Here is a 23,609-nt window from a genome sequence, read left to right on the forward strand (position 1 = left end):
CTTTGTGTCTGAGGACTCAATTTTGTTCTCAATGCCATTTGCTTACTTATATTGTTTGCACAATCTATTTTTTTCCCTCTGCTCATTGGGTGTTTGATGGTCTTTTTTAATATGGGTTCTTCGTTTTGTGGTTGCCTGTAAGGAGACGGATCTCAGGGTTATATGGTTTATCCATTCTTTGATAATAAATGTACTTTCAACTTTGACCTTTAGAAGCTGTTTGTTCTGACCAGTTGATGGTGATGACAGGGTCATGTACTGTGACTGACTCTGAACCTTGATTGCCTTTCAGGTATTTATTCGAGTAAAGAAAATACTGTTTGCAAGAAACTTCATTCACATTATAACTCATGAAATGATTGTGAAACCCCATTTGACTTACTAATATCCTTGCCCTTTCTGACTTCTGTCTGGTCAAAGACCCAGCAATATGGCTAAATTTTAACCACCTCCTGAACGTGGAGCCACTTGGGAGTGGGCACTAAATGCTTGCCTCACCAAGGTAGCGTAGTGGTTAGCGTTACGTTATTACAGCGCAGGGAGTTCAGAACTTAGTTCCAGCGCTGTCTGTAAGAAGTTTGCACATTCCCCGTCACCGTGTGAGTTTCCTCTGCTGTCCAAAGACATACCGGTTACTAGGTTAATTGGTCATTGTAAGTTGTTCTGTGAATAGACTAGGGTTAAATAGGTGGATTGGTGGGCAGCAAAGCATGTTGGGCTGGAAGGGCCTGTTCTGCGCTGTATCTCTAAATAAAAATCTAAAAGTAAATAGATTGTAAATCCCATGAATTACTTAGTAAAATGAATACAAACCGGGAGAAAGAAGGGTGCTCTGGATTCCTGGTCATGAACATCCCCTAAGTAATGGTACATCTTGGTTTCCAGATATAAACCAATTTGAAATTAATTATTTTTCTGCAGATGGATTCTCTGATGAATTTGGAAAGCTGAATTTGAAACTTAGTTACAGACCAGACGTGGAACAGATCTGGATCACTGTGGTACAGGTGAGTTCTAATCATGCCGTGTGAATGCTATAATCTTGCTTGTTGCTTTGCTCCCACCTTGTATACCTCCTCTAGATGACAACGTCCAGTTGACCAAAGACTCCGTTCCCTAATTCATTACAAAAGGAAACCAGCCTCGAGTTCCTTCACCTTGGCTCCACACAAATTTCCACTCCATCTATCTGCTTCACCATATTTGGAATTGATATATTGTAGTCATGTTACATAGCCTCCATTTTTCTTTCATCTATGTGCCTATCTAAGAGTCTCTTGAGTGTCCCTAACATATCTGCCTCCACCGCCACACCTGGCAAATTGTTCCCACACCCACCACTCTGAGTAAAAATAATCTATCTCTGACATTCACCATCCCATGCTTTCCTCCAGTCACTGTGAAATTATGCCCTCTCATGTTGCCCATTTCTGCCCTGGGGAAAAAGGTGCAGACAACCCACTTTATCGCTGCCTTTTATAGATCTCTATCAAATCACCTTTCACCCTCCTGATGGCTAACGAATAGTTGGAATGGTTAATTTCTGATGGGAACCAAACAACAGCAGTAGCAAACAAGCTGGAATGAGTTTGAACAAAGTTTTAAGAGGCATTTAGATAGGCATGTGAATGGGCAGAGCACCACGTGCAGTCAGATGGGATTAGATTGGGTTGGCATCGTGGTCATACAGATATTGGAAGCCGAAGGGCCTGTTCCTGTGCGGCTCTATTTTCTAGGCAGTTTTGTTCTAGCTGTGAAGTTCTTTTTCTTTAACCCTGAAGAGCTTAAGTCCATAAGATATAGAAGCAGAATTAGGCCATTTGGCCCATCGAGTCTGCTTTGCCATTTCATCATGGCTGATCTAATTTTCCCCTCAGCCTCAATCTGCTGCCTTCTCCTCGTATCCACACATGCCCTGACCAATCAAGAACCTATCAACCACTGCCTTAAAAATAAAGAGTTGGCCTCCACAGCTACTTGTGGCAGAGTTCCACAGATTCATCACCCTCTCTCCATTCTAAAAGGAAGTCCCTCTATTCTGAATTCCACAGATTCACCACTTTAATATAGAAATTTGTCCTCCTCTCCATTCTAAATGGGTGCCCTCTATTCTAAGGCTTTGTCCTCTAGTATTAGACTCTCCCACCATAGGAAACATCCTCTCCACATCCACTCTATCAAGGCCTTTCACCATTTGATAGGTTTCAATGAGTTTACCCTTCATTCTTCTGAACTCCAGTGAATACAGACCCAGAGCCATCAAATGTTTTTCATATGATAAGCAATTCAAACCTGCGATCATTTTTGTGAACCTCCTTTAAACCCTTTCCAGTTCAGCACATCTTTTCAAAGATAAGGGGCCTAAGATTTCTCACAATACTCCAAGCGAGTAAAGGATCGGTCCCAACCCAGACCCCTGTGGGACAACACTAGTCACCAGCAGCCAGCTACCCTTTATTCCCACTCTTTGCCTCCTGCCTATCAACCAACAACTTTATCCAGGCTAGACACTTTTCTGTAATATCATGGGCTCATAGCTTGTTCAGCAGCCTCATCTGTGGCACCTTGTCAAAGGCCTTCAGAAAATCCAAGTACACAAGATCAACCAATTCTCCTTTGTCTATCTTGTTCTTTACTACTTCAGATTTGTTGGGCAAACTTTTCCCTCGAGGGAACCATGCTAACTACGGCCTATTTTATCATGTGCTTCCAAGTAGCCTGAAACCTCATCCTTAATATCTTCCCACCCACTGAGGTCAGACTAACTGGCTGATAGTTTCCTTTCTTCTGCCTCAGGAAAATAATGTGTATCCTTGAACATTAAGCTCCCAGCTATAACCTTTCAGCCATGATTCAGTGATGCCCTACAACATCATACCCGCCAATCTGCAACTGTGCTGCAAGTTCATCTACCTTATTCCGTATGCTGCTGTCCTGTATTCACCCTTATCGATTTTGTCACACCATGCTCAACCTTTTGATTCTTAACCTTGTCTGAGGTCTTACTAACAGCTGCCTCCACAACCTCTCCACTAACAGTTCTGGTAGTCTGCTTTCCATCCCCCTACAACTCCACCATGCAGCATTAAGGTATTAGCCGCTCTGCAATTCAGGTGCAAGCAGTCCCTTTTGTACAGGTCCTACCTTCCCTGGAAGTTAGCTCAATGTGATTTTCCACTGTTAGGTCATCCTCCCCAAAAGTATCCAAAGTGGTATACCTATTGTTGAGAGGATAGCCACAGGGCTACTCTGCACTGGCTCCTTAAATCCTTTCACCTTCCTGACTGTCATCCAGTTCCTGTGTCCTGCACCTCGGCTGTAACTACCCCTCTCTACCCCTCTATATGTCCTATTTATCACCCCTTCAGCCTCCCGAATGATCCAGAGCTCATCCAGTTCCAACTCCTTAATGCAGTTTGTTAGAAGCTTTAGCTGGATGCACTTCTGGCAGTTATAGTGGTCAAGGAAATGGATGTCTCCCTGTCTTCCCTGCAACAGGAGCATTGTACTATCCTGCCTGTAGTATTCCTCTTGCAGGTTACATTAAAGGGAATATATACTGTGCATATTTTTTGTCAGTATACTTAGCAAATTGTTTCTTCACTCTTTAATAGATTAAGGATTTGTACCTGTACAACAAACCCACAGAAAAAGTTAATGTGTATCTTAAAGGGACAATAACAATACCGAAGCCAGTGCAATTCAAGTCATCTGTGAAAGACGGTGGCACAGTAAGTACTCGTTAATTAATTCCTAACTAATTATGAGTGCTGCAATAGGACTATGGAACTATTAACTGTATATTACATATGCCACCATGGATTATCAACTGATAGTATATTGACCCCGATTGAATCAATTGAAGAGAGGTTGTGGTGGATGGAGAATGGGGTCAGGGGGGCTGTAACCCATGGTTTAGGGTGACAGGGGAACGGGATCAAAGTCAAGTTTATAGTCATATGCCCAAGTAATATATGCATAGGTGCAATCAAAAACTTGCAGTGTCATCACAGGCACATAGAATCCTATAAGCTACAGGAAAACATATATAAGCATCATGTAGCAGGAATAAAATAAACTTAAATTATACACAAATTTTACAAGAAAGAACATAATTAGAGCAAAACAATATCTATTATAGCGCAATATGATCAAAGTGGTCATAATTTTACTATACTAGTGTTACTGCAGTGATTGGAGTGGTCCAGGTAGGAGGGAAGTCAACGTTCTTGAACACAGTGGTGTGGGACTTCAGGCTTCTGTCGTTCCTGCCTGATCATAGCTGAGGGAAGATGATATATCTTGGATGATCGAGATCTCTAAGTTCAAAGTAAATTTATTTTCAAAGTACACTTATGTCACCATATAACCCTGAGATTGGTTATTTCTTGTGGGTGTACTCAATAACTCCAAAACACAGCTCCAATCTACTGATCCAATTTACAGATGACACAACATTGATCGGTCTTATTTCTAGCAGCGACGAGACAGCCTACAGAGGAGTGGTTAACACCCTGACACAGTGGTGCCAAGATAACAACCTCTCCCTCAATGTCCAAAAAAGCAAAAGAGCTGAATAGTAAAATATTAACTTCAGCAGGCAATTTCAGCCAATCTTCAGATCGGAATATGGACTGTATATTAAGTTTAAAATGCAGCTCTTAGAACAATGGGTTCCTAGCCATGAACCACAGTTAATTGAAAGACCAGACAGTGCTGATTTAACATTCATTTGTGTGTCTGTAGGGTGTGTGCGAAGAAGGAAGTCTGAAGGTTATTTGTAATTCAAAGAAAGCATGGTAGATACACTGTAAATATAGAATTGCCTTTTGATCTCTAGAATATAAAACGTCATGTAATGTGGGTTGCGCAGGCTTCTTCCTCCAAAGCGGTCTCAATATGGTGCCTGCTGTTTCTCATTTTGCTGAATAAAAGACTATTCCATATCTACCAGCTACATCTCTCTGGTGACTTTGTTCATGTTACATTTGGTGCTTCATCCATATTATTCAGTGGAGAGTTGTGTCACAACGTACCATCGTTATGCATTTCGGTTGTGAGTATTCTTATTCCAGTTTGCTCAGTAGTGATGCCCAGAATCAGAATCAGGTTTAATATCACTGGCATATTTCATGAAATTAGTTGTTTGAGGCAGCAGTACAGTGCAATACTTAATAAACAAGTTGTAAATTACAGAAAAATAGTGAGGTGGTGTACATGGGTTCGTTCTCAGTGCTGTGTTTCTCAGTGCCAATCTTGCCCCACTATGTAGGGCAGGGCCAACACTGAGAAGAGTTCACATCCAAACAGAATACAAGTCAAGAGAAAAATAAAATTAGTATTTCACGAGTCAAAAAGTGATTTAAATACATTTCATGTCTATTAATTTAAAAGCATAGATAATATTTAAATGTAATTTTTCAGAGTGCACGGATTTTTAAGATCATTGAATGATCCTCATGAAAGGCCTCTTGAATGATTGGTTTGAAGAGGTTGGTTGAGAAGTGAATGGGGAGTGGATTGCTTACCTGGCACGGAGAATAATTCTGTTAATTATCCTGTTTCTGTGCTCAACAGTCAAGCTAAGATTACTGATGCATGCACAAGTACAGTGAGGTCCAGGTACAATGAAAATCTTATTTCAGATAGAGTAAAAAAAAAATCAACCTGAACCAAGGCATGATTCAATTTGTACAGACAATTGTCTCCAACAAGCGTAGCTTCTTTCCAAATGTATGATCAAAAGTTTTCCACGTTACAGGCCTGTGACTTGCTAACTTAATGTCTAGTTTCTGACATCTTTTGTAGATGCATTTGCAGTTTTACTGAAAAAAAAAGGAAATTGCATATTAAAAGCAGTACATTCAAGAACTTGCTTTTCGTATGTATCAGAATCAGATTTATTATCACTGTCATGTATAACGTGGAATTTGTTGTTTTGCGGCAGCAAAAAGAGCCAATTTTATTTCATAAAAGTAAGTGTATGTGACACTTCATGTCAAGGTCATGCACATTGGGAGTCCTGCCATTCACATATGTGGATAGAAACAAGGGCAGGAGGAGTGAAATTTATGATTTAAAACAAAAACTCGTGGATTTCCACAGAAGGTGTGCCCAGTATAGCATTTTGGTACTTCATTGCGACTGGCAACTGAATGTCAAAGCAATTAAAGTTCTCCGTCTTCATCCCTGAAACCTGACCTGGTCATTCGATCAGAAACATTAAAGCGGGTGCCATGGTAGAACTGACAGTTCCTTGGGAAGACCGGATTAAGGAGGTGTCCGAGCATAAGAAAGCCTAACACTAGCAGCTGGAGATGGCTGGAGGGCATGGTGCGAGCCTATGGAGGTGGGGTGTCGAGGTTCTGCTGGCTGCTCACTGTGCAGAACCTACTCTCTCCTTGGCATAATGGGGACTGCAAAGAAAAGAGCCACAGTACTGTCACAGAGGCTGCTGAGCCCATTCCTGCATTTATTATGAAAGACTGCTTCGAGAAGTTGGGGGAAGAGACCAGGCAAAAGCAAACAGTGGAAGAAAAGAGCTGCGGGAATAGAGGAAGAAGATTATTACAGCAGGAAAATGAAGAGATGGGGACATAGCAGTTGGATTGTGAGGGGAATATTCTGGCTTCTACTTCCTTCCTTTCCAGTCCTGATACCTGGACTTGGCCTGTAATGTCAACAGTTTATTCCCCTCCAAAGATCAAAAGACCTGCATTGGATAGAGATTAACTCACTGTTTTCCCTTTGCTTTTCCAGACTTTGGTGTTCATGGAAACGTTTGTGTTTAACATCAAACTGCCCCTTCTTCAAACACACGGCCTGGTAATCAAAGTCGTTACCCAGCAGCCTCGGAAGAGGGTCATTGGTGAATGTGCGATATCACTCAGAGAACTGAGCAGTGTGGAGTCAGACCTTTGGCTGAATATTAATCCACTGTCAAAGGTCCCGGTGAGTTTACATCAGCTTTCAATCCGTTGACGATCCGTTGCTTGAACAGGACTGGGTTCCACCATGATGTGTGGTCCACACTGGCATTAAAAAGAGTAAATGCTGGAAACATTCAGCAGAGCAATCAATGACTATGGAAGGAGAAACATTTAACATTTTGGGTCTAGGACTCTGCTTCAGAACTGAGAAAGAAAAGCAAGTTGAGTCCAGCTGGTTTTTAGGGGTGATGGGTGAAAAGCAGAACTTTTTTCCAGTCCGCCTGATCTTCTGATGCCTGCTGTATTAAACCCCCATCTCACTCTCACTCTGACCTATCGGTCTTGAGCCTTCTGCACTATCACAATGAGGCCCCGTGCAAGCTGAGAAAACAATAGTTTATCTTGTGACAGGGCATTTTGCAGCCATCAATCCTCTGTAGTACATTATCCTACTTTGGATAACTCTGTTGTTTCAAAATATTTTTTACTTGCTACTCCTTTATCCCCCCCTTTATTTGAATAGTTTAACCTGCTGGTTATGTTCCTGTAATCCACATTATACATTATAGAGACTTTACAACATTAGCACCACAGTGACACTGGCCATCTGCCCCTGAAGCATGTTCTGCCATTCATTAAGATCATGGCTGATCCGATCTTGCTCTCAGCATCACTTTGTCCCTCTTCCCTTGTAGTTCAAATATCTGTTAATCTCCACCACAGGCAAATTCAATGACTGCCTTCACAGGGAGAGAATTCCAAAGATTTGTTGACTCTGAGGCAAGAAATTCCTCCTCATAGAACATAGAATATAGAACATTACAGCACAGAAATGGGCCCTTTAGCCCACAATGAATGCCAAATCAATTGGTAATCAAATGGCCAACTAAACTACTCCCTTCTGCTTACATAATATCCATCCATATTCATGTGTCTATCTAAACATCTTTTAAAAGTTTCTAATTTATTGACCCTACCATCACTCCAAGCAGCTCATTCTAGGCACCCACACTCCATTGTGTTTTAAAATACTCCTCACATCTCCTTTGTAATTACCCCCTCTCACCTTAAATGCATGCTATCTGGTATTAGACATTTCAACCCTGGGATAAAGATACTGCCATCTGGTGTTAAATGGGCAACTCCTTATTTTGAAATTATTGACCCTAGATCCAGATACCCCTTTTTAGATTGTCCTTTTAGATTATCCACTTTGGGGATAAATTATGTAATGTCCCCTCTAACTCTTGAGAGCACCAGGCCTGTTCTCACACTTGAGCATCTTAACTTCCTTGCTGAAATCATGAGAATGCTGGTCAAAATTAAGCCAGAGACAATATAAGTCAAGAAAGAGAATGAAAAAATAGGGAGTGAACAAAAATGATAAGAGCCTTCCATTTGTACGGTACTTCGGACAAGCTCCGATCCCCTCAGTGCTTTACAGGCAATGAACTAGTTTTGAGGTATAGTCGCTGTTATAGAACAGGGTAGGTGACAATGAATCAGTGCAAAGCAAGATCCCATACACTGCAATCTGATAATTCTGGTAAGTGCATGGGGCTGAACTCCCCTGCTGGTCAGTTGAGTGCCTTATGTAATTTCAAAGTTCAAAGTAAATTTATTATCAAGGTACATATATGTCATCATATACAGCATGAGATTCATTTTCTTGTGGGCATACTCAATAAATCCATAATAAAATAATAACCATAAAAGAATCAATGAAAGACAGCACCAGCTGGGCATTCAAACCAGAAGGCACGAGACAGCAAAACGTGCAAATAATAAAAGAAAGAAATAGTGATAACAATAAATAAATAGGCAATAAATATCGAGAACATCAGATGAAGAGTCCTTGAAAGAGAGTCCATAACATGTGGGAACGTTTCAGTGACGGTGCAAATGAAATTGAGTGAAGTTATCCCCTTTGGTTTAAAAGCCTGATGTCTGAGGGATAATAACTGTTCCTGAACCTTGTGACACGAGTCCTGAAGCTCCTCTACCTTCTTCCTGATGACAGCAGTGAGAAGAGAGCAAGTCCTGCGTGGTGGGGGACCCTGATGATGGATGCTGCTTTCCTGTGACAACACCCCATGTAGATCTGTTCAATGGTGGTGAGGGCTTTACCCGTGATGGATCTACAGAAGGGAAGGCAGGGCTTCAATCCCATCTCCTGGTTCTAGTAATACAGCATTGAAACAAGGCTCTTTGGCTCAAATGGGCTATGCCAACCAAGCTGTCTGCTGGTCACATTTGCCTGTGTTTGGTCTGTATGCCTCTAAACCAGCCTTTTTTATGCCATGGACTCCTACCATTAACCGAGGGATTCGTGGACCCCAGTATGGGAACTCATGCCCTAAACCTTTCCCGTCCATGTAACCATGCAAATATTTTTGTTAGTGTTGTAATTGGACCTGTGTATCACTTTTTCTGGCAGCTCATTATGTAACAAAAACACAAGAGATTCTGCAGATACAGGAAATCCAAAGCAAAAGGCACAACATGCTGGAGGAACTCAGCAAGTCAGGCAGCAGCAGCAACAGTCGATATTTTGGGCTGAAACACTTCATCACAACTTGGTGAAGGGTCTTGGCTCAAAATATCGACTGTTTAGTCATTTCCCATAGATGCTACCTGAGCTGCTGAGTTCCTCCAGCATTTTGTGTGTTGCTCATTGCTTATACCCACCTACCTGTGTGTGGAGATGCTACCCCTTTCAATTGTTCTTCTCTCAGCTTCAACCATGTAGTTTAAGACTTCTTTATTCTGGGTGAAATACTGTGACCGTCCACACTATTTATGCTCTGTATGATTTTTTCAAGTCTCCTTCAGAACATTAGAAAGTTTTTGACAAGAACAGGCCATTCAGTTCAGAAAAGCTTGCCAAATTCCTGTTCTACATCTGGATTTTGTTTAGATCTAACTGTATTGATACTGTTGCCAGAATGTTATCAACCCCCCCCCCCTAATTTTGTGTCATTGGCAAACTTTACTATCTTATTTGTTATATGTTTATCCAAATCATTAACGTAAATTAAAAACAGCAGTGGCCCCAGAACTGATCCCTGTGGAACCCCACTTTTAACATCATCTAGATGGGAAAATGATCCTCTCACCATAACTCGTCATTTTCTGTTTTTAAGCCAATTCTGCACCATTTGCACATCTTATCCCGAATCCCTACTTCCTATAATTTGACTATTAACCCCTTGTGGGATACAAAAGTTTTCTGAAAGTCTTAAGTAAATGATATCAACTGCTCTATTGTTATCATAAATTTTACTTGCCTCTTCATGGAACTTAGGCATAGTAAAACACAATTTCCTCTTTCCGAACCCATGCTGGCTTTCTGCTAATATGCCTGTTCTTAGCAGCTACTTTTCTATCACATTCTTTATTATTGTTTCCATTATAAGTTACCCTTGGTGTCTGTTACTCCAAGGAAAAAAACAATCGAAGCCTATCCAGTCTCTACTTGTAACTCAGACCATCCAGTCCTGGCAGCTTCCTTCTGAATCTTTTCTGTGCCCTCTAACATAATCACATCCTTCCCATAGTATACAGACCTGAGCTGCATATAATATTCTCGGTGCTATTTTGTACAGCTCTGATATGATGTTCCATTTCTTGCACAAAATGCTGGACGAACTCAGAAGGTCAGACAGAATCTATGAAGAGGAATCAATAGTCAATGTTTCAAATGAAGGGTCTTGATCTTCATCAGATGCTTTCTGACCTGCTGAGTCTCATCAGTGTTTGTGTTTGTCACCGTGGAATTGTGCAGGATCTCTTGTGTCCCACCTCTTGTACAGGTTTTCCCCAGGTTACAGCCGGGTTACTTCTGCGAGAATTGTTCACACCCAGTAAGATTGGTGGCTAAGATTAACTGTGGCCACCAAATCCATATTGACGTTCTCCCAAGTGCTCCTTCATAAATTTTACTTGCCTCTTCATGGAACTTCAGCATATTAGTAAAACTAATTGGGTGTACAGAGGTTTTAAGAATCTATACTTGGTGTCCCGAGGGATGCAATGGTAGTGTAGCGTTTAGTGCATCAGCCAGAGTTCAATTTTGGTGTTCTCTGTACGAGTTTGTACATTATCTCTGCTACCACATAGGTTTTCTCCAGGTGCTATGGTTTCCTCTCACAGTAGGTTAATTGGTTAAAGTAAATGGTCCTGTGATTAGGCTAGGGTTAAATTAGTGGGTTGCTGAGCAGTAGGCTGGAAGTGCCTGTTCCCACTGTATCACTAAATCAGGGGTTCCCAACCTTTTTTATGGCATGGACTGATAGCATTAAGCAAGAGGTCTGTGGACCTCAGGCTGGGAACCACTGCTGTAAGTAAATAAATGAATTGATGAAGGCAAACTTGCCATATGCAACACACCCAAAATACTGGAGGAACTCAGCAGGTCAGGCAGCTTTTATGGAAATGAATAAGCAGTCAGCAGTTTGGGGCAAGCCCCTTCTTCAGTACTGAGAAGGAAGGTGGGGAGGGGAAGAGGCTAGCTGGAAGGTGATAGATGAAGTCAGGTGAGTGGAAAAGATCAAGGGCTGGTGAAGAAAGAATCTGATAGGAGGGGAGAGTGGACAATAGGAGAAAGGGAAGGAGGAGGGGACCTGGGGGAAGCAATAGGTAGGTGAGACGGTCAGAGTGGGGAATAGGGGAAGGGAGGAGGGTGGAAATTTTGTTCACTGAAGGAGAAATCGATATTCACGTGACCAGGTTGGCGGGTGCACAGGCAGAATATAGGTTATGTTCCTCCTCCACCACCCTGTCTAACTGTGTTGCCACTCTTGGGGAACTGTGTACTTATGCACCAGCTTCTCTGTTCTGCAACGATCTCTAGGGCCCAGTCATCACTGTCCACATTTCCAAATGCATCACTTTGCACTCAGTGGTGTAACTGAATGGCAGTGTGCGTGGCAGTAAATCATAAACATGACATTGTAACATTCAACTTAAGTAACTCTGTTCAATCGTCTGGAGGCCTGAGTTCAGAACACTGAATGAGAAACAAATTGCAACCTACCAAGCCATGTCTAAAACACCTAGTGTGAATTTATTTATGTAACTTCCATGTTAATTCAACAGTGATGTTCCGAGCATTGGAGGAAGTGAATTGCATTAATGGTTTGTGTTACAGTAATTGATCTGAAAACCTGCAAAGCCAGTTGGCCAAGGAGAGCTGGGAACAGAAACCACTCTTGATTTAAAAGATCTTTTCAGACTGAAGCACTTGAGCAGCAGTTTACAGTAACAATTCAGGTTTAGTGATTTCCCTCTGCAGTTAATTTACTGATCGTAATCCAAAATAATCTGGCTCCAAGGAATATAATTTGTAAAATAATTGAACAGCTAATCAAGATCATCATCCAGTGAAGAGTTTTGTGAATGGCTGAATTGTGGCAGCTGAGAATGTTTTTTGTTTAGAGATACAGCGAACTCCCAGCCCAACGAGCTCTTGTCACCCAGTTACATCCATGTAACCATTTAATCTGCCAACCAGATTTCCTCCCACATTTTGGATGTGGGAGGAAACCAGAACACCAGGAGGAAACCCGTGCGGTCACTGCGAGACTGTACAAACTCCTTATAGGCTGCGGGAGGAACTGATATCAGGTTGCAGGCACTGTAAAATGTTACACAAATCACTGTTGTATTCAATTTATTGAAATGTACAAGATTGCAGATGCTGGAAGTCTGGAGCAAAACATATTGGAGTCATCTCCCTCCATAGATGGTGCCCAATTTGCCGAGTTCCTCCAGATCCTTTTGAGTGTTGGTTGACTTCTCTGAATTCATATTGAATCTTTCTCAGAGGAGGCCTGTTAAACCCACTTCCTGTACAAATTGTGGATAGAGAGTACAAACTCTGAAACGGGCCTCTAAGACCATCAACACATGCAAGATGCTGGAGAAACTCAGCAGGCCAGGCAGCATCTATGGAAAAGAGTATAGTCGACGTTTCAGGCCGAGACCCTTCATCGGGACTGGAGAAAAAAAGATGAGTCAGTTAGAGGGTGGGGGGGGGGAGGGGAGGAAGAAACACAGGTGATAGGTGAAACCGGGGGGGGGGGGGGGGTGGAGGGGTGAAGTAAAGAGCTGGGAAGTTGATTGGTGAAAGAGATACAGGACTGGAGAAGGGGGAATCTGATAGGAGAGGACAGAAGTCCATGGATGAAAGAAAAGGGGGAGGAGCACCAGAGGGAGGTGATGGGCAGGTATGGAGATGGGGTGAGAGAGGGAAAAGGGAATGAGGAATGGTGAGGGGGAGGAGGCTTTACTGGAAGTTTGAGAAATTGATGTTCATGCCATCAGGTTAGAGGCTACCCAGATGGAATGTAAGGTGTTGTTCTTCAAACCTGAGATTCCCCTTCTCTGGCCCTGTATCTCTTTCACCAATCAATTTCCCAGCTCTTTACATCACCCCTCCTGTTTTCACCAACCACCTTGTGTTTCCTCCTCCCCTCACCCCCCCCCCCCCCACCCTCTAACTGATTCCTCATCCTTTTTCCTATAGTCCTGGTGAAGGATCTCAGCCCGAAATATCGACTATATTCTTTTCTGTAGATGCTGCCTGGCTTGCTGAGTTCCTCCAGCATTTTGTGTGTGTTGTTTGGCTTTCCAGCATCTGCAGATTTTCTCTTGTTTGTGATTGGACTCAGCCCATCAAACAGCTCTTGTCACATCTACCAGAGTCTGCAGATCCTTCAGCCACTTAAATCCATGGAACAGACATGAATGCAAGCCCATTTTTATTATGGAGATTGCCTAAAATGTTGTTCAATGGAGGATGGGAGCCAGCTTGTGGCTTTTTTAAAAAAGTAACACGCACAAAATGCTGGAGGAACGGGTCAGGCTGCATCTCTGGAGGGAAATGAACAGATGACATTTCAGGCATTGACAATTTATTACTCTCCATAGATACTGCCTGGCCTGCGCAGTTCCTGAAATCTTATGTGTGTGTGTTACTCCAGATTTCCAGTATATGCAGAATCTTCTGTGATTTGTAACTTTACTTTTCATGGCTTTCCTTGTTACTAACGATTGCTTGCTGATGTATAAATAGTTTCTTTCCTGTGTATTTCCACCCAGCCCTGCCACGCTCTTCTCCGCGTGGGAACCTGCTTCCAAGCTGTCAGCAATCGGGTCCAGCTACAAGTCCTGGAAGTCCAGAATCTGCCAAGTTCCTCACTTCCTTTGACACTAAGTAGGTGTTTTTCCAGAAATCTTGAAATTATTAATGAAAGTTTTAAGATGTTGCGGAAAACCTTAAAATAGATGAGTGTGTAGGTGGCGGGTTGTAATGGGGATGTGGGGATAGGTGTTGGAGAATTTTTGGCATGGCCATTATTGGGGAGAGGAAGCAATACGACAGGCCACAGGGAAGGATCCATTCACTACGACAGTGAAGACCTGAGGTATGATGTTACCCTGAGGCAGTGGGTTGAAGGGATAACAGGTGAGTGAGTGTCAAGGATCAGTGAGTGATGGAGCAGCAAGGATTAGGAGACAAATTCCAGTGCATTTGGGGAATGTGTATTCCACAGGAAAAAAATCCTATTGGGGTCATACAGTGAAACAGCATAGGAACAGGCTTTCTACCCATCCATCCATGCTTGTCATCACTATTTACTGACTCTTGATATGTGGCCTCCTATGCCTTGGCAATTCAAGTGCTTCTCGTTGGAGAGAGTTTGTTCTAAAGGCAACTTACTGTAAATCAAGCAAGAAGTAGAAGAAGGAGGAATACATTCAGCCCTTTGTGTCTGCTGTACTAGTCAGCAAAATCATGGGCAAAGGAAACACAGAGTCATAACTACATCACAGTAACAGGCCCTTCAGCCCATCTGGTCCATGCCAGACCATTTAAACTGCCTACTCTCATCGATCCAGAGACATAGAAAACCTACAGCAAATACAGGCCCTTCGGCCCACAAAGCTGTGCCGAACATGTCCTTACCTCAGAACTACCCAGGCTTTACCTATAGCCCTCTATTTTTCTAAGCTCCATGTACCTATCCAGGAGTCTCTTAAAAGACCCTACTGTATCCACCTCCACCACCACTGCCGGCAGCCCATTCCACGCACTCACCACCCTCTGCATAAAAAAACTTACCCCTGACATCTCCTCTGTACCTACTTCCAAGCACCTTAAAACTATGCACTCTCATGCTAGCCATTTCAGCCCTGGGGAAAAGCCTCTGACTATCCACACGATCAATGCCTCTCATCATCTTGTACACCTCTATCAGGTCACCTCTCATCCTCCTTTGCTCGAAGGAGAAAAGGCCGATTTCACTCAACCTATTCTCATAAGGCATGCTCCGTAGTCCAGGCAACACCTGCTCTGGGACCATAGCCCTCCCGTTCGTGTACCTATCCAAACTTCTCTTAAACATTGAAATTGAATTCGTATCCACCACTTGCACTGGCAGCTTGTTCCACACACTCAACACCTTCTGAGTGAAGAAGTTTCCTCTCATGTTCCGCTTAAACATTTCACCTTTCACCCTTAACCTATGACCTCTAGTTGTAGTCCTACATACTGTGGTCAGTGGGGAAAAAACCTGCTTGCAAATACCCTATCTATACCCCTTATAATTTTGTATATCTCTATCGAATCTTATCTCTATCCAATCTTCCCTTTATCTTCTACGTTCTAGGGAATGAATTCTAATATTATCTAGCATCTCTGATGAAACTCCTAGGAATATGTCTGTAATTTAACCAGCAGCTGATTTTGAACTGAGCTTCAGCAGATTTAAGCAAGATGAAATGGATTTAAGTAGCTTACCTAGGACATGTTTATACCCTACTCAAAGCCTGGATGTAATTTTTTAGGGTTCACCAGAAATGCAAATCAACATTTTATGTGTTTTTTTTAATGGGAGGATATCTGTGGGGAGAAGAACCAGTGGCGTTCGATAATTCTGTGCTCCTCTGAGCCATAAAGACACAAACTTTACCTACTACTTTTCTATAGGATCAAGGATCCTCATTTGCCATACACATTTACATGTAATAGAAATTTGTTGTGATGTGTTGGCACGATATGCAAATAACACAACAATATTCAGCAATTATAAAGAATGATATACAAGTACAGAAATGGAATAAAATATGCATAAATACCGGCTTAGATTTGCAATGTAAACAACATTATAAAAAGTGGTTTAAAGTGTTTACAGTGCATTGACTGAAGTAATAGAGGGGGCGGTGTTCATCTAATTAGAACGGTTTATCAGATTAACTACCTCGGGGGAAGAAACTTCTAAGATGATGTGAAGTTTTTTGTTTTTTGTTAGCCCTATAGCACTTTCTAGAAGGGAGCTTTTGGAAAAGGCAATTTGCAGGGTGGGTTGTGTCAGCAGTGGGTTTTCCTGCCCGCCTCTTTGTGCTGGACAGATACAAGTCCTGCTGTGATTATGGACTGCAGCCAATGACCTTTCCTGCTGTCCTGACAGTTCACTGTGGTTTTCACATATTGTGAGAGGATGTGGCACTACACCAGACAGTTGTAATAGTGTGTGCTTTCTCTATCCAGCTTTCTATGTGAAAATAATGATGGAGACAAAGAATGGGCTGTTTGACTCAAAGAAGACTCGCCCTGTGAAAGCTGTGAACGGCCAAGTGAAGTGGGGAGAAACATTTCTCTTCCCTGTTACTCAAAATGAGCTCCAGTTCCAGAGAGTTAGTTTTACCCTGAAACTCTACAGCAAGAGTTCGGTCAGAAGAAAGCAGCACTTGGGCCAGGTACGTCCTACTCATTCCACAGGCCGGGAGTATCTACTGATGGCAAAGAAGCTCAAGTATGACTCTTTCAAGACATGCTGTTAAACTTGCTTTCAGAAAGAAAGCTCTGTGTTAAATGAAGAACAGTGTGTGGGATAGGATCATAGTGAGCAAGTGTGGAAAGAGAGGCTGCCATTCAGTGCTAGTGAGTGAGCAAGACTGCACAGCCCTCGACAGAAGCAGCTCAGATGGTGCTGCTTCACATCCACACCCACAGATCTCAGAAACATAGGTAGTAGCTGTTCCCACCGGGCATACACGAGCAGCACAGAATGTGAATGAAATTCCAACATTCAGTGCCGAGATTCTGGATTATCACCATAAGATTGTAAGATCTAGGAGCAGAATTAGGCCATTTGGCCCATTGAGCTTGCTCTGCCATTTCATCATGGCTGATCCATTATCCCTCTCAGCCCCAATCTCCTACCTTCTTCCCGTACCCCTTCATGCTCTAACCACTCAAGAATCTATCAACCTCTGCCTTAAATATACCCAATGACTTGGCTTTCACAGCTATCTGTGGCAACGAATTCCACAGATTCACCACTCTCTGGCTAAGGAAATTTGTCCTCCTCTCCATTCTAAATGGATGCCCCTCTATTCTAAGGCTGTGTCCTCTGGTCTTAAACTCCTGCACCATAGGACACATCCTCTCCACATCCACTCTATTGAGGCCTTTCGTCATTCAGTAGGTTTCAATAAGGTCACCCTTCATTCTTCTGTATTCCAGCGAGTACAGGTCCAAAACCATCAAATGCCCTTCATATGATAGTCTTTTCAATCGTGGAATCATTTTCATGAACCTGCTTTGAACCCTCTCTAAAGTCAGCACATCCCTCGTAGGGTAAGGGACCCAAAATTGCTCACAATACTCCGTGAGGCCTCTCCAGTTTTTTGAGATAAAAGCAGGAACAAACAGTTAATCTGGACATTAACTGGGGCATCGAATCCACTCACGCTTGGATTTCCCACGTTAGGAAAAATAAACAGAAAATGCTGAATTTACTTAATTGTTTTGGGGGGTGGGGTTGAGGGGTTGCAGAGAGATGTTTTTACTTCAGATTTCCAGTGTTTCCTCTTTCCAGGTTAGTGGGTTTATTTCTGGAGGCTTTATGGGAATGGAATAATACCGCTGGAAGTTGCCAAAGAGAGAAGTTTACATTTGTAAGGCACATGGCAACCTACTCTAAGGTGTATAATACAAAAGGAAGGGGATTGATGTGAGGAAGAGTGGGCAGAGTTAGAAAAATAATGCAATGTATAAATAGTAGTTGTTGCATTGTTAGACATGGTCCAAAATTCCCCCATTGAATCCTTTCCTGGTCTGTTGCACTTGTTGAAAATTGTTGATTGATTGAGTAATTGGATTACTTTGAAATAGGATTTATAAATCAAGATCCTGGGGACCTTCAGCATATTTCAATAACCTTGGCACCATTCTAAAAGTAAACAGTGTTGCTTTTGATCTGGGAGATAAACGTGTCTTTGTTCTGGCTGTTGTCTCAAAGCACGGGTGACGCCCCAGTATCTCTGCACTGACTGTTGGAATTTCAATCACATTCTATGCTGCTTGTATATGCCTGGTGGGAATGGGTACTTGCTATGTTTCTGAGATCTGTGGATGCGGAGATTCCACCACCTGAGCCGTTTCGGTCGAGGGCTGGGTCAAGCTGAGCAGAGCTGGGAAACTCTTGAGCAGACTTGTTTGCTCACTGAGTCTCTAAGACTGACAGCCACTCTTCCCACACTTGCTCACTTTCTTTAATCGTTTTCCACATACTGTCCTTTTTCATTTAAAACATACTTTCAGTTCAGACCACGAGCAGTTCCTATCATAACCTGGGGACTTACTGTACTTGAAGCTGGTGGGCGGAGAGCCTTTCATAGAAGACCAGTATTACATGGTGCGATGTTTTAACCCACTACATGTCGTCCATTCCATGACTTTACTGAGCAAGGCTATTTATATCTAACAAAGCTAGTCAATGATGAAATTGTGCTAGCAAGTCTTGTCAAGCATTGGCCCTTCAAAATCAATCTTTCTTTCTTTATTTTTTATTTATTGAGATACAGCATGGAGTAGCCCTTTATGGTCCTTTGAGCCTGCCCCCAGCAATCCTTCCATTTAACCCTAGCCTAATCACAGGATAACTTACAATGACCAATTAAACTACCAACCGGTGGAGTGAGCACCTAGAGGAAACCCACACAGACATGGGGAGAATGTACAAACGCCTTATAGGCAGCAGCAGGTGTTGAACGCAGGATCACTGGTACTATGAAGTGTTGTGCTAACTACTACCCTACAATCCTGCCCCATGAGTTAAAATAAATACATAGATCACAGCTGTTTTCCAAAGCACAATTTGCCAGGAGTACAGGCTTTGGGCACTAGCTTTATGGAAAACAGGAGAATGGGGTTGTGGGCATAATAAATGGGCCATGAAGGAAAGGTGGAGCACACTCGATGAGCTGAATGGCTTAATTCTGCTCCTTTGTCTTACGGTAGATCAGTGTAACCTATTTCCACCTGTTATCAATTTTTGTCACATTCTTGCTGCTGGCATGGACTGCTGAGACGAAAATACGCCCGTAGCCTCAACCACCTCCTTTGAAATCTGCTTAACTTTTTCCTGCTCATGGACATATCAACCCTTCACCAGACAAGGGCTAGGGGAAAGTAATAACTTGTAATTTAATTGTTTGTAATTTAGTTGGATATTTCTGAGCCATTTCAGCAACGTAGCTACAGCTAGAGACAGATTAAGTAATCATAAATAAGCTTTGAGGGGTGGGGAAGCAAATTGCACGATTTAACTGGGATGAGTTTTGCTTCAACAAGCCAGGTGATTGTTTGCATTGTGCAATGCAAGAATTACACCCTTCATGAGGTCATCATTGACATACTTCTATAACTTTCCCTCTAGCCATTTAGTTTTACCACAAAGATACTACTCATTAAGGTTTCAATTAAATGTGTAAGGCAACACCATTGGTTTGGTTATCAATTACTGTACTCTAAGTAAAATCCTTACACACAGATAAGGGGCCAACATCAGCTATATCACTTTCACTCGCACATGTTTGGCCATTCATTCTGTAGTTTCAAAAGATCTGTTTCCTCTCGGAAGCCAAAGAAGCCTTTGTAGTGCAAGGCCTCTTAGATTACAGTACAAATAAATCTATAAGGGCTTGAATTACAGGCTTAGTTTAGAACTCCGAAAATTACATTGAGAAATATACCGCTAAACCTTTCTTGAAATGTACCGCACGAACTGGTGGGTGCATAGAATGCACTGCCAGGAATGGTTTTAGAGACAGATAGAGACAGTTAAGAGACACGTAGATGCAAGTAAAATGGAGACAGACCTATGTGTGAGGGAAGAGTGAGACTGATCTTAGAGTACACTAAAAGGTCAACACAACTTTCTTTACCCTCTAACCCACCAAATTTTGGGAGTTCATAGAACACAGAATAATACTGCGCTGTACTGTTCTATGTTCTATGAACTTCTGAACTCCGGTGAGCCAGAGGCTAAAATAGGGGAGGAGAAACACTTTTTGCCAGTTGTGGGCTGAGGGACAAGACAAGGGGGTGGTTGTGGTCATTTATATTTCACAATGGTGGCACCTACCTTAATTTTAACAACTAATTGAGTCTAACCATGGCTGAGCAGTCTTTCCAGACTTCGGGAAGCTTCCCACATAAAGGAGGTGCGATGGCCAGAATCCATGAGGGAGGTGGCTCAGGAGGAGTAGTTGGGTGGAGAGTCCTGACCGACATTTGGTAACTTCCCTTCCTTACAAGACTTGCCTCTAGACATTAAGTGTTGGGATCCTGGACATTAATTAAGCAAAGTGCTGAGATCCTCCTTCAATAGTGAAAAGCAGAATGTTTTCAAACACTGAAGAGAAGAACAAAAATCTTGGGGTGAAGTGTCTGAATCCGGTGCAGGAGAGGCCTGACTTGCATTCATTCATGGCCCCATGAATGATGGAAGATTACATTGCCCCATATTACAACAACTTGTCATGGGAAGCATATCATCTGTGTGTGCATCAAGAAATGCAAACTGAAAAAGATAAAGTTAGCAAACACGAGGAAATCTGCAGATGCTGGAAATTCAAACAACAACACACACAAAATGCTGGTGGAACACAGCAGGCCAGGCAGCATCTATAGGGAGAAGCGCTGTTGACGTCTCGGCCCGAAACGTCGACAGCGCTTCTTCCTTGAAAAATATAAATTATGGTTTATTTGCTTCACAAATTTTGTGAGAGCAAATTTTATTCTGTTCACGAATTTTTAGGTTGGAATTTGTAACAGTGACTTTCCATTACCTAAACTGTAAGACCATAAGATATAGGAGCAGAATTAGGCCATTTATCCCATTTGAGTCTGCTCTGCCATTCAATCATGGCTGATCCATATTTTTCCTTCTCCAGCCCCACTGCGTGGCCTTCTCCCCCGTAGCCCTTGATGCCGTATCCAATCAAGAACCTATCAAGCTCTGCCTTGAATATACCCAATGACCTGGCCTCCACAACTGCCTGTGGTAATAACTTCCACAAATTCACCACCCCCTGGCTAAAGAAATTTCTCCACATCTCTGTTTTAAATAGATGCCCCTCTATCCTGAGCTGTGCCCTCTTGTTCTAGACTCGCCCACCACGGGAAACATCCTTTCCACATCTGTTCTGTCAAGGCATTTCAACATTTAAAAGGAGGTCTCCCCTCCACCCCATCCTTTTAAATTCTAGTGAGTACAGACCCAGAGCTATCAAACGTTCCTCATAGGATAACCCTTTTATTCTCCGAATCATCTTCGTGATCCTCCTTTGAACCCTCTTCAATGAAAGCACATCTTTTCATAGATGGAGAACAACAAAGACCGGTTACACCTGAACCCAAAGGGGTCCAATATCCTTGCAGGCAGGTTTAATAGAGCTGTTAGGGAGGGTTTAAACTAATTTGGCAGGGGGATGGAAACCAGAGTGATAGGCTGAGGAAGGGGAAAACAGAAATAAATCAAAGATAGCTTGCAACAGAGATGATAGAAAGGACAGGCAGGAGATGATGCATAATCACAGCCAGTGGAATGAATTACAAGGCAATAGAGGCATACAAACATAGAAAACCTACTGCACAATACAGGCCCTTTGGCCCACAAAGTTGTGCTGAACATGTCCCTACCTCAGAAATTGCTAGGCTTACCTATGCAGTTAAAACAGAAAGCAACAAATACTGGAGTGAAAGTGTTATATTTGAATGCATGCAGCGTAAGAAATTAAATGGACGATCTTGAAATTCAGCTACTGATTGGCAAGTATGATGTTTGACCGACAGACATACAGACATACTTTATTGATCCCGAGGGAAATTGGGTTTCGTTACAGTCGCACCAATCAAGAATAGTGTAGAAATATGGCAATATAAAACCATAAATAATTAAATAATAATAAGTAAATAATGCCAAGTGGAAATTAGTCCAGGACCAGCCTATTGGCTCAGGGTGTCTGACACTCCGAGGGAGGAGTTGTAAAGTTTGATGGTCACAGGTAGGAATGACTTCCTATGACGCTCAGTGTTGCATCTCAGTGGAGTCGAACGTACTCCTGTGCCTAACCAGTACATTATGGAGTGGATGGGAGACATTGTCCAAGATGGCATGCAACTTGGACAGCATCCTCTTTTCAGACACCACCATCAGAGAGTCCAGTTCCACCCCCACACCATCACTTGTGATCATGTTGTGGCCATCTCTGAAATGGCTAAAGGATGTCTGCCTTTGGGAGCTGAATGTCCAAGGATATACAGTGTATCGGAAGGATTGGTTAGTAGGCAGAAGGGGTGGTGTGGCCCTGTATTTACGAAATATTAAATCATTAGAAAGGGATGACATAGGATCAGAAGGTGTAGAGTCTCTATGGGTTGAGTTAAGAAATGGCGAGGGTAAAAGGACCCTAATGGCAGTTGTATACAGGCCTCCAAACAGCAGCCAGGATGCTTTTTTAAGTATATAAAGGGTAAAAGAGAGCTGAAGGTAGTCATAGGACCAAAAGAAAATGACGCTGGAGATATTGTAATGAGAGAGACAGAGGTGGCAGAGGAACTGAATGCATACATTGCTTCAGTTTTCACAGTGGAAGACATGAGCAGTATACCAGACATTCAAGAGTGTCGGAGAAGTGAAATATATGTAGTGAAAATTAGGACTGAGAAGGTGCTCAGGAAGCGTGATGGTCTGAGGGTGGATAAATCTCCTGGACCTAATGAAATGCACCCTCAGGTTCTGAAAGAAGTAGCTGGAGAGATCGTGGAGGCATTAACTATGATCTTTCAAAAATCAATAGATTCTGGCATTGTACCAGATGGCTGGAAAAGTTGCAAATGTTACTCTGCTATTTAAGAAGGGTGGGAGGCAGCAGAAAGGAGATGATAGACCTGTTAGTGGTCATCAGTGATTGGGAAATTGCTGGAATCGATTGTTAGGGATGAGATTATGGAGTACCTGGAGGCACATGTCAAGATAGGCCAAAGCCAGCATGGTTTCCTGTAAGGAAAATACTGCCTGAATAAGCTACTGCAATTTTTTTGAGGAAATTATAAGCAGGGTTGACAAAGCAGATGCAGGATTTTCTGAGGACCTTTGACAAGGTGCCACACATGCTGCTTTGCAAGATAAGAGCCCATGGAATTACAGGGAAGTTACTAGAATAGGTAGAGCATTGGCTGATGGGTAGAAAACAGAGAGTGGGAATAAAAGGATCCTATTCTGGCTGGCTCCCGGTTACCAGTTGAGTTCCACAAGGGTCGGTGTTGGAACCACTGCTTTTATGATGTATTTCAATGATTTGGATTATGGGATTAATGGAATT

General features: G+C 42.5%; 1 protein-coding gene across 1 annotated transcript in view; it reads left to right on the forward strand.

Annotated features, from left to right (window-relative positions):
* The window catches only part of LOC140724731 (tandem C2 domains nuclear protein), a 94,351-nt gene that overhangs the window by 52,877 nt on the left and 17,865 nt on the right, over window positions 1-23,609 (forward strand). The window contains exons 8-12 of the mRNA XM_073039222.1: window positions 922-1,007; window positions 3,615-3,731; window positions 6,760-6,951; window positions 14,031-14,145; window positions 16,483-16,691. Coding sequence (XP_072895323.1) covers window positions 922-1,007; window positions 3,615-3,731; window positions 6,760-6,951; window positions 14,031-14,145; window positions 16,483-16,691 — 719 coding nt within the window. The remainder of the gene's footprint in view (window positions 1-921; window positions 1,008-3,614; window positions 3,732-6,759; window positions 6,952-14,030; window positions 14,146-16,482; window positions 16,692-23,609) is intronic.

This window comes from Hemitrygon akajei, chromosome 3 (genome assembly GCF_048418815.1).
Source record: "Hemitrygon akajei chromosome 3, sHemAka1.3, whole genome shotgun sequence".
Classification (NCBI taxonomy): Eukaryota; Metazoa; Chordata; class Chondrichthyes; order Myliobatiformes; family Dasyatidae; genus Hemitrygon; species Hemitrygon akajei.